The 17,943-nt window shown below is 37.1% G+C and overlaps 1 protein-coding gene across 1 annotated transcript in view; it reads right to left on the bottom strand.

Moving 5' to 3' along the window:
• LOC128649593 (uncharacterized) overlaps positions 1-17,943 on the bottom strand; it is a 149,681-nt gene that overhangs the window by 84,025 nt on the left and 47,713 nt on the right. Inside the window, exon 2 of the mRNA XM_053702949.1 lies at positions 7,509-7,613. Coding sequence (XP_053558924.1) covers positions 7,509-7,613 — 105 coding nt within the window. The remainder of the gene's footprint in view (positions 1-7,508; positions 7,614-17,943) is intronic.

The raw sequence follows: 17,943 nt of genomic DNA on the forward strand, positions 1-17,943 counted from the left end.
TTGCTTCTTTCCACGATCCACTTGTTTTTGAAACAGGACTTTTACCACGGAACCTTTCATACACTGACACTGTCGTTTTTGGAGAAAAGTCTCGGTGGCGTGAGTGCAGCAGGAGAACACCTATCAGCTTGCAGCTCACCTGGTCCGGCCATTGGCCCTGAAAAACATGGGTGCTACTTTCTAGACGCCTATCTGGATTCCACAGGTCCTCTGGGTGAGACCTCCAGCGTACTGACTGCTGGAATTTGAATGTCAGCCTGCTTTATCGCACCTTATTCATTTAAGGTGCCACTTTCCTTGTGAGTAGTTTTTTGCACATCACTTTTATATTTGTTGTTTGAACGATTCACACTATGTTGGCGCCCCTTGTTTATCTTCCATTCTAGACACCCTGACCCATCGCACCGCGGGACACAAGAGGAGCACGCCAAACACCTGAACACATCAATGTTCACATATTAGGATTGGACACTTAATTTTTACATCACAGCAATTTTTGGGACATTGATAAGTACTTTTTTTATATATTTTACTAATCGCCACAAATATCATTGTTTATCTGTGATATCTGATTATTTCAATGTATCACTAATATTATACACAAATTGTCCTGAGCACTTGTTTTACACACAATTTATTTTCGTCATTATTATAATTTTTTACACATACCAAACACTGTGCTGTTTATAAAAAAATAATTTTTTTTTTTTTTTTTATTTTTTTTTTTTTTTTTTTTTTTTTTTTTTAATTTATGCATACGGGTACAAACCCAATCATAAAGTGGTAGGTCCCACTTTGATAACCTGTGTTCCAAGCGCATCCTCTTAAGTTTTTTCCTCCTCAGGAATTTCTTTTTATATTATTTAGATTTTGGTGATATCAGAGGATTGCTTGCTTATTTTAATATTTTAATAACTTTTTTACTAGGTGCATATATTTTATTGATATCCATTTCAGTTTCTATATATTGTGAGTACCTATATAGCATCTATTTTTAGGATTTAGCAATTTAATTTTCTTCATCAACTCATAATTTTTTATTAACCCATTGATTTAACACACCTAGCAATTACCTTTCAATCCCAATATGCAATCTAGGGATGACAGAAACAAAAAACGGTCTAATTATATTTTGCAAGGTAACACTGTCACTCTAGAAACTTACTCTGACCCCAGTATTTTGAAATCTATGAAAGATTTGTTCCATCTGTTAGAAGAGGAACTTATGAAAGAACACCGCCATTGGTGGGATTTAAAAACTCTAGAAAAATATATAGAAATCAAACAAATCCCTAGGGGTTTACGAATTTTGAAACATTGTTCTTTTAAGGAAGACAAAGATTTATTAGACAGTTGGTATAAAGCCTTGGATGATTGTTCTTTTAGTTTAATCAAAATTTTGATCGAACATAGACAAAAATTAACTGACGAATGCAGTCAGAATATTGAAAAGATACAAAAAGATCTATTATCACATGTTAATAACCCTGAATATCAAAAAATTCTTAAAGAAATTACTGACCGCACTGATAAATATCAAGATGACATCGTCCAGAGTAAAAGCAAAAAATTACAGAGGGACCAAATAGATTATAATAATAACCAAGTTTACACTTTCAATAGAGTTGAAAAAGAAAAACTCACACTTTCTAATAATCCAAATGAAGAAAACAAGGGACAAAAAAACTCTTATACATCACACAAAACAGAGGGTGAAAATTGGACGACTGTTCACAATAGAAACTATAGAAGAGAACAAAACAGAACCTACAGGAATACACATAACAATTACAATACTAATTATAGACCGCACTACAATGAGAATTACAGATTCAATTCCCCAAACCCCCGTAATAACTATGGACCTAGAACTCATTACTCCAACACAAATAGACATTCCCAACAATATCCACAAGGGACATATCAGAGTCAATTTCGTGATAACCATTCTAACACATATCAACAACATTTTTCACCCCAGCATGGCTTCAGGCCTCATTCCAATCATCCTACTTCTCACAATCAGGTTACAACAAATGATCATACACAACAACCTAATAGAACACTTTTGGAGAGACCCCATGGGCATATACTCAAACCAAACAATCCATTAGAACACACAAATAGATTCAATATTTTAGCATCTTTGCCAGATGAAGAAAACACACCAGGCACCTCATATGAACATTCCTCTTCTTTTTTAGAGAATGGCCAAAATCACAACAGACATCCCTTTCCAAACAGCAACCTAAGTGTAGAAAAACAACGAAAAAGACCGTACACTTCAGACCAAGAGGGTCTAGAGGAAGGGGTTTATCAGCCAAAAAAGAAAAATTATCCAAATTAGAACAAGGTATATTCAATTTATCATCGCACATTCTAACAACTAATGAGAAAAGAGTACTCCACAAAGGCCTTTCATACTACCCACCCAATCCTCACAACTTATATCATCTATTTGTGGATGTTAATAAATTTACAAGGAAACTATCCTTGCAGAAATTCTTTGCACAAAAGAAACTAAAACAACAAAAATATATACAACCTGAAAATACACAGACTATACTAGTCAATAATATGACCCCTAATAAGAATATGAAGGTCATATTTGCAGAAACAGAAAGCCTAACTACCCATTTATTTGATGATTATATTCATACAGATATTAAGGTAAAATCCCAATTTACACCATCTTTTTCAACAAACCACTATATAGAATTATATCAAAGATCAGTCATTGAGGATCTTGAAAAACTTTCAAAAGATCACAAAAAACAGTACCATTTACACAAAAGCGAACAAACAGCTTTACGTATGCTAGCCAACAATAAAAATCTGATAATCAAGGATGCAGATAAGGGCGGTGGTATTGTCCTACAAGATCTAGGAGATTATCTCAAAGAGGCCAATAGAATTTTAACAGACACTGAATATTATAGGGAAATCTCTTTCAATCCAACAAGTATTTTCCTAAAAGGGTACAGTACACTAATACAAAAGGGCATATCCACAGGTATTCTAAATAAAGAAGAGAAAGAATTTCTCAAAGTCACAAATCCTAGTGTGGCACACTATTACCACCTGCCCAAAATCCACAAAGATCAAGTTAATCCACCTGGACGCCCCATTATAGCAGGCATTGGTAACCTCACATACAATTTATCTTTTTATTTAGATCAATTTTTACAAAAATATGTTGTTACTTTACCCTCCTATATCAGAGATAGCACACATTTACTATATCAACTTAAAAACATTTCTACTAACGATGATCTAATTTGGATCACTTGTGATGTTGGCTCCCTTTATTCTAACATTTGCCATAACATGGGTATTAATGCAGTTTCCATCTTTTTGGAAAAGGACCTATATATGCCAGACATCCAAAAAGAATTTATATTGGAAGGAATAGAATACATCCTCAAGCACAATTATTTTATTTTTCAAGATAGATTTTTTCTACAGGTCAAGGGGACGGCCATGGGTACCAGGTTCGCCCCGAGCTTTGCAAATTTGTTTATGGGAATCTTTGAAGACCGATATATTTATTCCTCAAGCTTTTGGGCGAACCTGGTATACTATGGCCGCTATATAGATGACCTGATTTTTATTTTAAGAGGGAGCCACGAGCTAGCTAACACACTAATAGAACATTTAAATCAGAATCAGATGGGTTTAACCTTCACAGCTAATATACAAAAATCTTCAATAGAATTCTTGGATCTACTACTAAGTTGGGATAATCAAGGTAACATCATTTCTCAGACTTTTTTCAAAAAAGTCGATAGCAACAGCTATCTAGACTTCTCTAGTAACCACCATATAGGGTGGAAAAGAAACATCCCATACAGCCAATTTAAGAGAATACGCAGGAATTGCTCCAATTTAGAATCTTTTGACATTCAAAGCAAGGTTCTTTACCAACGCTTTGTAGACAAAGGTTATCCTATAGATCTACTAAATCAATGTCTTAAAAAAGCACGCAATCTAGATAGAGAATTAATCTTTGAAAAAGTCCAAAATAGCACCAACAATCAAACCAAAAAGAAATCCACAAACAACGTTGTTTGTGAACCACTTTTCATTACACAATACAATAACAACCACTACAAAATTCGAAACATACTACATAAACATTGGAACATTATCCAAAAGGATCCTTTCCTTAAAGATATAGTCGGTGAAAAACCCAAAATTGTATATAGACGAGCTCCCACTTTAAGGAATCAATTAGCCCCCAGTAAAAGAGTAAAACATTGCCAATTTCGGTCCAATAAACAAACCAAAACTTTAAACTTTTTAGCTTCCCATGGATCATTTAAATGTGGCAAAAGAGGTTGCAACATGTGCAAATTTACAATTTCACAAAAATCTTTTAAATCCAATATTACTGGTTTAACTTATCAAATCACACATCGTCTCAATTGCGAATCTAAATATATAGTGTATCTCCTTAATTGTATTTGTGGCGTCCAGTATGTAGGGCGCACTATTAGAAATCTCCGTACCCGTTGGGGTGAACATCATCGAAATTGTAAAAATTGTAAAAAAACTAAAACCAACCATAGTGTCCCCAACCATTGTGAAACGATACACGACGGGAGTTCAGATATCTATAAAATTATCCCTATTGATCATGTACCACCTTCCACAGATTATGATCGTCTGATTAAACTCAGGCAATTAGAAACATATTGGATACACAAACTCAAAACCTTGTATCCATTAGGCTTAAACGCCAATGTAGATTTGGCAGCCTTCACATAAATTATCACTTTTATACAGGTTACATTTATATCTAATATGAGATTTAGCTTTTAGGGTCTAGTACATCATATTTTCTTATATTTTTTGATATACATTAACAAACACTACCATATGTTGATACCACTACATTATATCTCTCTTATTTCTTTTTCTCTTCTTTGTCAGTCTTCAATAATATATTGCATTAATGCAATTTAGACACATATAGAATATGTTATGTTTCCATACACTTATATTTATGTGTATATGCCCATGATGAGCATGTCCACATAGTTGTGTATATGTATGCACTTGTCTATCCGGTTCTAAACCTAATAGTCCAAGCACCTATATAGTTTCATATTATATTATATTTTACATACCTGATTTATATTATTTTCTACGATACACTATTTTGCACATTTCATCTTTTTGAATGTTTGATTATTCATCAATACATACACCTACAATTGTTTATATACATTCTGGATACACTTTTTAGTCTATTTGGTTGTTGTATATGATTGGAAACAATTAATAACATAATTCCCAAATATATTTCCGCCCCAATATATAACATAAACTTTCAAGATAGCTTTACCAATTTCTTGTTCGCCTAACATACAAAAGGTCCCAAGTTCGAGTCCAGTGGAGTCCCAAATATATATATACATATTATTAATCACATAATTCCTAACATATTTCTGCTCCAATATATAACATAAAAATAGCCCTTCAAGATAGCCTTATCAATTTCATGCTCGCTTAACATACAGAAGGTCCCAAGTTCAAGTCCAGTGGAGCCATAAAATAAAATATATATATACATATATATTTTTTACAATTTTTATATGTCACTTATTTATAGTAAGCATTTGTCACAAACATTTCTTTTTTAGTTTTATATTTATAAGAAAATTCCTTTTAGTTTGGTTTTAAAAATTAGAGTCATTTATTAAAAAGACCAAATAAGATTATCTTCTAGACATTGTGAGACATGTAGATCAATTTATATATTTTGTATCAATACTAATCCTTTTTGCAAGAAATTCAAACAAGACATAAAGGTAGCCTTTTGATTTTTCCATTGCCTAGCACACATTAGGTCCTGGGTTCGAATCCAACCAGGAGATGAGATATACATATACACACATGTTAATATATGTCCAGTTTACTATGAGATATTTTATTTTTTTCCAGATATATTTGGTAATTGCGAATAGAGTTTTTTATATACTTTTTATTTAAGTGTTATCTGTGTGGTCACAATTGTTCAAACCAATTTATACAATGTATCAAAAGTTAAATGTTTTTGCAATTGCAACATTGTTAATAGAGTTGACCTTTTGTTTCAATTCCGGGTCACTGTGGGTTTAAATAGATCTCTATTGTTAACTATGATTATGCCTGATGAAACGGTCTGGAATAGACTGAGAAACGCGTTGCAAAATAAATACTGTTTGTTTTATACCACGACCCGGTATTTTTGCTTCTTTCCACGATCCACTTGTTTTTGAAACAGGACTTTTACCACGGAACCTTTCATACACTGACACTGTCGTTTTTGGAGAAAAGTCTCGGTGGCGTGAGTGCAGCAGGAGAACACCTATCAGCTTGCAGCTCACCTGGTCCGGCCATTGGCCCTGAAAAACGTGGGTGCTACTTTCTAGACGCCTATCTGGATTCCACAGGTCCTCTGGGTGAGACCTCCAGCGTACTGACTGCTGGAATTTGAATGTCAGCCTGCTTTATCGCACCTTATTCATTTAAGGTGCCACTTTCCTTGTGAGTAGTTTTTTGCACATCACTTTTATATTTGTTGTTTGAACGATTCACACTATGTTGGCGCCCCTTGTTTATCTTCCATTCTATTATCTAGATTGTTTTATATCCTTGTATTAAACTGATTTTTATCTATCTCACCTAACTGATTACTTAGCCTTTTAAGCTGTTAGCGCTCACTCATTTATTTTAGTTGGTATTTATGTAAAGGAAAGGGATCGGGTTTACAGATGATGAATTTCAGAATCATGAATATATGTGATATTGTATACGCTACAAAAGGAAGCAAAACTGTATTTTTGTATTTATGCTTTATGTATTTGCAATCTTACAATAGGGATTTTATTAATCACTGAGCTATATATAGTTTTATGAGTTAGTAAACACACCACAGCAGCACATGGCTAGTGGGTGTGCTTTTTTTACATATGTCACAACCACAGGAAGAGGTGGAGCCACTAAAGGCTCTATTTAACAAGGGGATCCTTATGTGCACTATACTGTACATCCATTGTCTTGAAAAAGTTTGCTGAGGACAAACAAAACGCGTAGACAGGATGATCTACTTTTAAGTAACTGCAAACTCTGCACTCGAGAAGAGACTTTTTTACTGGATCAATATTTATATATGCTTTTATGGATTGAACCTGCCGATATACAGAGCCACAAGAGGACCTGCTGATTCGTGTGGAGTGGAGATACTCTCTCATAAGGTATTTTATCATTTTGTCTCTTGTAAGTGCAATAGATTGTGTGCACCATTAAAGCTTGAAATATTTTTACCTTGAATCTGGGATGCGCTTTGTGTTCATATATATATATATATATATATATATATATATTTCTATATTTGTATACATATGTATTTATGTGTTTATATGCGTATATATGTCTATAAATACATATAAACAAATAAGCCTATGCCTATCCTTATACTTTTTACAGCTCCCGCTATCTATATATTTAAATAGAGACCTTACTGTTAGAAGAGACAGTCGCAGACACATGTTGAGTTGTTGTAGTCATGACTAAGGAAGCTGTTGTAGTGACAGTTTCAAGAACACTGGTGCTTGTTGTAGGACTATCTGCAAAGCAATGCAAAAAAAAAAACAAATTCTGAGTATTGCAACATTCTCCTCTAAGGACCAATAAAAGTATTTATTACAAAGTTATGAAAAATTATGCATGTAATGAAATACTTTGATACTGCATTCAAATGATTTTTGGCATAATATTTATAATGTCATCAAGGCGACAAATTACCTTTTTCTTTAAAGGGACATTAAAAACTAAATATATTTAATGCACCTCCCTCTAACCACGGGTGCTGCATTTTTGAAACCTAGGTTACACTGTAGGTATAGAAGGAGCTTTACTGCACATGTGCAAACATGCCAGCACTGGAATGCAAATTTAAGGGCTAGCTTACAAGTGGCACAGTAAAACACGTTTTCCCGAAAACTTTGCTAGGGTTAAGGTTTTTGCGCTAGCCGGGTTGCGTTCGTATTACAAGTTTAAAACGAACTTTTTTTTGCAAGCGTTATCCCAACTAGCGCAAAAATCCTAACTTAAATTATCGCAAGCGAGCATGCATGTATGCCCTCATAGAAACCAATGGAGAAAAAGAGTTGAAAAAACATAATTTATTTAAGAACTTACCTGATAAATTAATTTATTTCATATTGGCAAGAGTCCATGAGCTAGTGACGTATGGGATATACAATCCTACCAGGAGGGGCAAAGTTTCCCAAACCTCAAAATGCCTATAAATACAGCCCTCACCACACCCACAATTCAGTTTAACGAATAGCCAAGTAGTGGGGTGATAAAGAAATAAGTAAAAAAGCATCAACAAAGGAATTTGGAAATAATTGTGCTTTATACAAAAAATCATAACCACCATAAAAAAGGGTCTCTTGCCAATATGAAAGAAGTGAATTTATCAGGTAAGTTCTTACATAAAAACAAGACAAATATACAGGCTGCGCTTCTCTAACTTCAACCCAGAATCTGATTCATAAAGCTAATCAGCATCAATTCGAAATATGAAGTAATTTCTACCCTATAAATATAAAATAGTTAAAAAGGCCCTTGAGTTAAAAATAGTAGTATATGCATCAAATCTACACCCGGGAGTGATAATGATAACGGTGTTAGACCATATACATCCGTATGTGAAAAACAATGTTCAAATCCACATTTAAACATACATATCTTATTCATATATACATTTAGCTCAAAATTAGCATATATAATACTGTACAAAAAAGTTGTAATACAGATTAAAAGTAAACAGTAATTGTGCAAACAATACTTCCCAAGTTCAAGTAAGGGTTTGAAATCGTGGATAGGATGCCGCTCTGTCCAGAGTTGCAGAAATCTGTCCTCCTGCTCCCAAAATCGACACTAATAACAAAACAAGAAAGACAGAGCGCAACCTCCTCTGAACATAAAAGCAATTTATTCCAAAGATGAACTGAAGACAAGACACATAAAAGTGTGCATAAGCAGCACGTACATAAAACAAATAAATTGCAGGCACAAAAAAGTCACCAGTTTGATAAGTCCTCCGTGGGAGTTCCGGGGCCGCAAAGATTTTCTCTCCGCTCCTCTATATGCCCACCATTCAGTAGTTGTTACATAAATTATGTTTTCTTTCATGTAATTGGCAAGAGTCCATGAGCTAGTGACGTATGGGATAGCAATACCCAAGATGTGGAACTCCACAGAAGAGTCACTAGAGAGGGAGGGATAAAATAAAAACAGCCATTTTCCACTGAAAAAAAATAATCCACAACCCAAAATATAAGTTTATTCTCATAATGAAAAGAAAAAAACTTAAACATAAGCAGAGGAATCAAACTGAAACGGCTGCCTGAAAAACTTTCCTACCACAAACTGCTTCCGAAGAAGCAAATATATCAAAACGGTAGAATTTAATAAATGTATGCAAAGAAGACCAGGTTGCTGCTTTGCAAATCTGATCAACTGAAGCTTCATTCTTAAAAGCCCACGAAGTGGAGACTGATCTAGTAGGTGAATTAAAAGCTTTAACCAAGATGCCAAGGAAATGGCAGAAGCCTTCTGACCTTTCCTAGAACCAGAAAAGATAACAGACTAGAAGTTTTCCTGAAATCTTTAGTAGCTTCAACATAATATTTCAAAGCTCTTACCACATCCAAAGAATGCAAGGATCTCTCCAAAGAATTCTTAGGATTAGGACACAAAGAAGGGACAACAATAGCTCTATTAATGTTGTTAGAATTCACAACCTTAGGTAGAAATTTAAATGAAGTCCGCAAAACTGCCTTATCCTGATGGAAAATCAGAAAAGGAGATTCACAAGAAAGAGCAGATAATTTGAAAACTCTTAGCAGAAGAGATGGCCAAAAGGAACAACACTTTCCAAGAAAGTAGTTTAATGTCCAAATAATGCATAGAGGCCCATTTATCAAGCTCCGTGTGGGCCCGTGTTTCAGACTCGCCAGAAACAGCAGTTATGAAGCAGCAGTCTAAAGACTGCTACTCAATAACCCTATCCGCCTGCTCTGAGCAGGCAGACAGGAATCGCCACAATTCAACCCAATCGAGTATGATCGGGTTGATTGACACCTCCCTGCTGGCGGCCGATTGGCCGCGAGTCTGCAGGGGGCGGCTGAATATGGAGAGCGTATTGCTCTCCGCATTCAGCGATGTCTGTCGGACCTGATCCGCACTGTCGGATCAGGTCCGACAGACATTTGATAAATAGGTCTCATAGGCTCAAACCGAGGAGCCTTTAAAGTCTTCAAAACCAAATTAAGACTCCAAGGAGGAGAGATTAATTTAATGACAGGCTAAATACGGACCAAAGCCTGTACAAAACAGTGAATATCAGGAAGCTTAACAATCTGTGAAGTAAAACAGAAAGAGCAGAGATTTGTCCCTTCAAGGAACTTGCAGACAAACCCTTATCCAAACCATCCTGAAGAAACTGTAAAATTCTAGGAATTCTAAAAGAATGCCAGGAGAATTTATGAGAAGAACTCCATGAAATATAAGTCTTCCAAACTTGATAATAAATCTTCCTAGTAACAGATTTATGAGCCTGTAACATTGTATTAATCACTGAGTCAGAGAAACCTCTATGACTAAGCACTAGGCGTTCAATTTCCATACATTCAAATTTAATGATTTGAGATCCTGATGGAAAAACGGACCTTGAGACAGAAGATCTGGCCTTAATGGAAGTGGCCAAATTTGGCAACTGGACATCCGAACAAGATCCGTATACCAGAACCTGTGAGGCCATGCTGGCGCTACCAGCAACACAAACGATTGTTCCATGATGATCTTGGAGATCACTCTTGGAAGAAGAACCAGAGGCGGGAAGATATAAGCAGGTTGGTAACACCAAGGAACTGCTAACGCATCCACCACTTCCGCCTGAGGATCCCTGGACCTGGACAGGTACCTGGGTAGTTTCTTGTTTAGATGGGAAGCCATCAGATCTATTTCTGGAATACCCCACATTTGAACAATCTGAGAAAACACATCTGAATGGAGCGATCACTCCCCCGGATGTAAAGTCTGACAGCTGAGATAATCCGCTTCCCAATTGTCTATACCTGGGATATGAACCACTGAAATTAGACAGGAGCTGGATTCCGCCCAAACAAGTATCTGAGACACTTTTATCATAGCTTGGGGACTGTGAGTCCCACCCTGATGATTGACATATGCCACAGTTGTGATATTGTCTGTCTGAAAACAAATGAACGGTTCTCTCCTCAACAGAGGCCAAACCTGAAGAGCCCTGAAAATAGCACGGAGTTCTAAAATATTGATTGGTCACCTCACCTCTTGAGATTTCCAAACCCCTTGTGCTGTCAGAGATCCCCAGACAGCTCCCCAACCTGAAAGACTTGCATCTGTTGTGATCACAGTCCAGGTTGGACGAAAAAAAGAGGCCCCTTGAACTATACGATGGTGATCTAACCACCAAGTCAGAGAGAGTCGAACATTGGGATTTAAGAATATTAATTGTGATATCTTTGTATAATCCCTGCACCATTGGTTCAGCATACAAAGCTGGAAAGGTCTCATATGAAAACGAGCAAAGGGGATTGCGTCCGATGCTGCAGTCATGAGACCTAAAACTTCCATGCACATAGCTACTGAAGGGAATGATTGAGACAGAAGGTTCTGACAAGCTGAAACCAATTTTAATCGTCTCTTGTCTGTTAGAGACAGAGTCATGGACACTGAATCTATCTGGAAACCTAAAAAGGTGACCCTTGTCTGAGGAATCAAAAACTTTTGGGTAAATTGATCCTCCAACCATGTCTTTGAAGAAACAACACTAGATGATTTGTGTGAGATTCTGCAGAATGTAAAGACTGAGCTAGTATCAAGATATTGTCCAATTAAGGAAACACTGCAATACCCTGTTCTCTGATTACAGAGAGTAGGGCACCGAGAACTTTTGAAAAGATTCTTGGAGCTGTTGCTAGGCCAAATTGAAGAGCGACAAATTGGTAATGCTTGTCTAGAAAAGGGAATCTCAGAAACTGATAGTGGTCTGGATGAATCGTAATATGAAGACATGCATCCTTTAAGTCTATTGTTGAACAAAAGGCAGAATAGTCCTTATAGTCACCATCTTGAAAGTTGGCACTCTTACAATTCAAAATTTTCAGATCCAGAACTGGCCTAAATTAATTTTCTTTCTTTAGGACAATGATTAGATTTGAATAAAACCCCAGACCCTGTTCCTGAAACGGAACTGGTATGATTACCCCTGAAAGCTCTAGGTCTGAAACACACTTCAGAAAAGCCTGAGCCTTTACTGGATTTGCTGGGATGTGTGAGAGAAAAAATCTTCTCACAGGAGGTCTTATTCTGAAACCTATTCGGTACCTTTGAGAGAAAATACTCTGAATCCATTGATTTTGGACAGAATCTGCCCAAATGTTTTGGAAGAATCTTAATCTGCCCCCTACCAGCTGAGCTGGAATAAGGGCTTCACCTTCATGCAGACTTGGGGGCTGGCTTTGATTTCTTAAACGGTTTGGATTTATTCCAACTTGAAGAAGGTTTCCAATAGGAACCAGATTCTTTGGGTGAAGGATTAGGTTTCTGTTCCTTATTTTGTCGAAAGGAACGAAAACGGTTAGAAGCTTTAGATTTACCCTTAGGTCTTTTATCCTGAGGCAAAAATACTCCCTTCCCCCCAGTGACAGTTGAAATAATCGAATCCAACTGAGAACCAAATAACATTACTTTGGAAAGAAAGAGATAGTAATCTAGACTTAGATACCATGTCAGCATTCCAATATTTGAGCCACAAAGCTCTTCTAGCTAAAATAGCTAAAGACATAGGCATCTATTTATCAAGCCGTCAACCGCAAATACGTTGGAATTCCGCAGCATATTTGTGTTGAGCCTGATTCCCCTTAGTTATCAAACCCTACAGACCAGCAAAAGTAGAATTTTGTGACGTAACATATGATCCGCCGGACTCAGTCTGACACAGATCGATGCTTACGTCATTACAGATGTTCCGAATGCAAATTCGGCACAAACTGACTACTTTTGCTAGTTATCAAATTTCTATCAGGTATGCTCGCCACTATTCTGGCCCAGCGTACCTGGTTTTCAATCCGCCCCCCTGGAGGCCGCGGATGCCATAGGAATCAATGGGAGTCTGAAAGCATTGAAAGCTTATCTTTGCTGCTGCCCGATATCCCATTGATTCCTATGGTAACGTTTACACCTAACACCCTAACATGTACCCCGAGTCTAAACACCCCTAATCTGCCCCCCCTACACCGCCACCACCTACATTATACTTATTAACCCCTAATCTGCCGCCCCCTACACCGCTGCCACCTACATTATGTTATTATAACCCCTAATCTGCCCCCCCTACACTGCCGCCACCTACATTATACTTATTAACCCCTAATCTGCTGCTCCAACACCGCCGCCACCTACATTATACTTATTAACCCCTAATCTGCCCTCCCTACACCGCCGCCATCTACATTATACTTATTAACCCCTAATCTGCTGCCCCACCACCGCCTACATAAAGTTATTAACCCCTAATCTGCCCCCCCTACACCGCCGCCACCTACATTATACTTATTAACCCCTAATCTGCCCCCCTTACACCGCCGCCACCTACATTATATTTATTAACCCCTAACATGCCCCCCCTACAATGCCACCACTATATTAAATTTATTAACCCCTAAACCTAAGTCTAACCCTAACACCCACTAACTTAAATATAATTTAAATAAATCTAAATAAATATTCCTATAATTAAATAAAACCTAAGCTCCCCATTGCCCTGAAAAGGGCATTTTGATGGGCATTGCCCTTTAAAGGGTTTTATTCCTATTTAAAACTAAATACTTACCTATAAAATAAACCCTTAGCTAGCTACAATATAACTTATAGTTACATTGTATCTAGCTTAGGGTTTATTTTTATTTTACAGGCAAGTTTATATTTATTTTAATTAGGTACAATAGTTATTAAATAGTTATTAGCTATTTAATAACTTCCTAGTTAAAATAAATACAAATATACCTGTAAAATAAAACCTAACCTAAGTTACAATTACACCTAACACTACACTATAATTAAATAAATTCCCTAAACTAAATACAATTAAATAAAATTATCTAAAGTACAAAAACAAACAAACACTAAATTACAGAAAATAATAAACAAATTACAAGATTTTTAAACTAATTACACCTAATCTAATCCCCCTAACAAAATAAAAAATCCCCCCAAAATAAAAAAGTCCTACCCTACACTAAATTACAAATAGCCCTTAAAAGGGCCTTTTGAGGGGCATTGCCCCAAAGTAATCAGCTCTTTTACCTGTAAAAAAAAATGACAACCCCCCCAATATTAAACCCACCACGACACAACAAACCCTACTCTAAAACCCACCCAATCCCCCCTTAAAAAAACCTAACACTAAGCCCTTGAAGATCACCCTACCGTGAGAAGTCTTCACCCAACCATGCCGAAGTCCTCAACGAATCCGGCAGAAGTGGTCCTCCAGACAGGCAGAAGTGGTCCTCCAGACGGGCAGAAGTCTTCATCCAGACAGCATCTTCTATCTTCATCCATCCAGCACGGAGCGGCTCCATCTTCTAGACATCCGACGCGGAGCATCCTCTTCTGATGACGTCTTCTTGAACAATGACGGTTCCTTTAAGTGACGTCATCCAAGATGGCGTCCCTTTAATTCCGATTGGCTGATAGAATTCTATCAGCCAATCGGAATTAGGGTAGGAAAAATTCTATTGGCTGATGCAATCAGCCAATAGGATTGAGCTCACATTCTATTGGCTGATTGGAACAACCAATAGAATGTGAGCTCAATCCTATTGGCTGATTGGATCAGCCAATAGGATTGAAGCTCAATCCTATTGGCTAATTACATAAGCCAATAGGATTTTTTCACCTTTAATTCCGATTGGTTGATAGAATTCTATCAGCCAATCGGAATTCAAGGGACACCATCTTGGATGACGTCACTTAAAGGAACCTTCATTCCAGAAGAGCCGTCGTAAGAAGAGGATGCTCCACGCCGGATGTCTTGAAGATGGACCCGCTCCGCGCTGGATGGATGAAGATAGAAGATGCCGTCTGGATGAAGACTTCTGCCCGTCTGAAGGACCACTTCTGCCGGCTTGGATGAAGACTTCTCCTGGCTTCGTTGAGGACTTCTTGCCGCTTGGATGAAGACTTTTCCCCGGCTTCTTTGAGGATGGATGTCCGGTCTTCAAAACTGTAAGTGGATCTTCGGGGGTTAGTGTTAGGTTTTTTTAAGGGATTATTGGGTGGGTTTAATTGTTAGATTAGGGTTTGGGCACATAAAAAAGAGCTAAATGCCCTTTAAAGGGCAATGCCCATCAAAATGCCCTTTTCAGGGCAATGGGGAGCTTAGGTTTTTTTAGTTAGGATTTTATTTGGGGGTTGGTTGTGTGGGTGGTGGGTTTTACTGTTGGGGGGTTGTTTTTATCTTTTTTTTTTTTACAGGTAAAAGAGCTGATTTCTTTGGGGCAATGCCCTGCAAAAGGCCCTTTTAAGGGCTATTGGTAGTTTAGTTTAGGCTAGATTTTTTTTTATTTTGGGGGGCTTTTTTTTATAGGGCTATTAGATTAGGTAGGTGTAATTAGTTTAAATATCTGATCATTTCTCTTTTTATTTTGTGTAATTTAGTGTTTGCTTTTTTTTGTAATTTATGTAATTGTATTTAATAAATGTAATTTATTTAATTGTAGTGTAAGGTTAGGTGTTAGTGTAACTCAGGTTAGGTTTAATTTTACAGGTAAATTTGTATTTATTTTAGCTAGGTAGTTAGTAAATAGTTAATAACTATTTAGTAACTATTCTAGCTAGTTAAAATAAATACAAACTTACCTGTAAAATAAAAATAAACCCTAAGCTAGCTACAATGTAACTATTAGTTATATTGTAGCTAGCTTAGGGTTTATTTTACAGGTAAGCATTTAGTTTTAAATAGGAATTATTTAGGTAATGATAGTAATTTTTATTTAGATTTATTTTAATTATATTTAAGTTAGGGGGTGTTAGGGTTAGGGTTAGACTTAGGGGTTAATAAATTTAGTATAGTGGCGGCGACGGGGGCAGCAGATTAGGGGTTAATCAATGTAGGTAGGTGGCAGCGATGTTAGGGGCAGAAGATTAGGGATTAATAATATTTAACTAGTGTTTGTGATGCGGGAGTGCGTGGTTTAGGGGTTAATATGTTTATTATAGTGGCGGCGATGTCCAGAGTGGCAGATTAAGGGTTAATAAGTATAATGTAGTTGTCGGCGATGTCGGGGGCGGCAGATTAGGGGTTAATAAGTGTAAGATTAGGGGTGTTTAGACTCGGGGTTCATGTTAGGGTGTTAGGTGTAAACATAAATTTAGTTTCCCCATAGGAATCAATGGGGCTGCATTACGGAGCTTTACGCTGCTTTTTGCAGGTGTTAGACTTTTTTTCAGCCGGCTCTCCCCATTGATGTCTATGGGGAAATCGTGCACGAGCACGTAAAACCAGCTCACCACGGCTTTCAGCAGCACTGGTATTGGAGTGCGGTAGGGAGCTCAATTTTGCTTTACGCTCACTTCTTCCCTGATAACGCCAGGTTTTTGTAAACCTGTAATACCAGCATTGTAGGGAAGTTAGCGGTGCAATAAATTGCAAGTTAGTACCGAGCAGCTCTTACAGCAAAACTCGTAATCTAGTCGTTAACTTTTTACAATAATAGTTTTTAATAATTATTAATATTTTTTAAAATTTTATTTTTAATATTTCAAGAATCTTCTTTGAGATTTGAAATTTTTAATGTGCACTAACCCGACACCGCGTTACACCTGAAGCGCATTGTCATTTTAAGAGCAATGAAGAATAAAATCACCAAAGAGCACTTTGGTGATTGTATTCCTTATTGCTCTTGAGAAAGACGAAGGGTCCGAATTATCATTGTGCGAGTGGACATGATCCAATATTGGGGATCATGTCCGCTGCACATTGATAAATGCCAACAGCATACGCTGTCAACATTTATCATTGCACCAGCAGTTCTTGTGAACTGCTGGTGCAATGCCGCCCCCTGCAGATTCGCAGACAATTGGCCGCTAGCAGGGGGTGTCAATCAATCTGATCGTATTCGATCGGGTAGATTTCTGCCGATGTCTGTCCACCACCTCAGAGCAAAATTTGGCATAAACAACATAAAAGCATGAATCCATCCTACCTTGTATCAATGGTTCAGACTGGTGGTGGTGGTGGTGTAATGCTGTGGGGGATATTTTATTGGCACACTTTGGGCCCCTTAATTGAGCATCGTTTAAATGCAACGGCCTACCTGAGTATTGTTGCTGACCATGTCCATCCCTTTATGACTACAGTGTACCCATCTTCTGATGGCTACTTCCAGCAGGATAATGCACCATGTCACAAAGCTCAAATCATCTCAAACTGGTTTCTTGAACATGACAATTAATTCACTGTACTCCAATGGCCTACACAGTCACCAGATCTCAATCCAATAGAGCACCTTAGGGATGTGGTGGAACGAGAGATTCACATCATAGATGTGTAGCCGACAAATCTGCAGCAACTGGGTGATGCTGTCATGTCACTATGGACCAAAATGTCTGAGGAATGTTTCCAACACCTTGTTGATTCTATGTCACAAAGAATTAAGGCAGTTCTGAAGGCAAAAGGAGGTCCAACCCGGTACTAGCAAGGTGTAGCTGATAAAGTGGCCGGTGAGTGTATATATATATATATATAGTTTTATATATATATATATATACTGTATATACACTGTGTGCAGAATTATTAGGCAAATTAGTATTTTGACCACATCATCCTCTTTATGCATGTTG

Source organism: Bombina bombina, chromosome 2, assembly GCF_027579735.1.
Source record: "Bombina bombina isolate aBomBom1 chromosome 2, aBomBom1.pri, whole genome shotgun sequence".
NCBI lineage: Eukaryota > Metazoa > Chordata > Amphibia > Anura > Bombinatoridae > Bombina > Bombina bombina.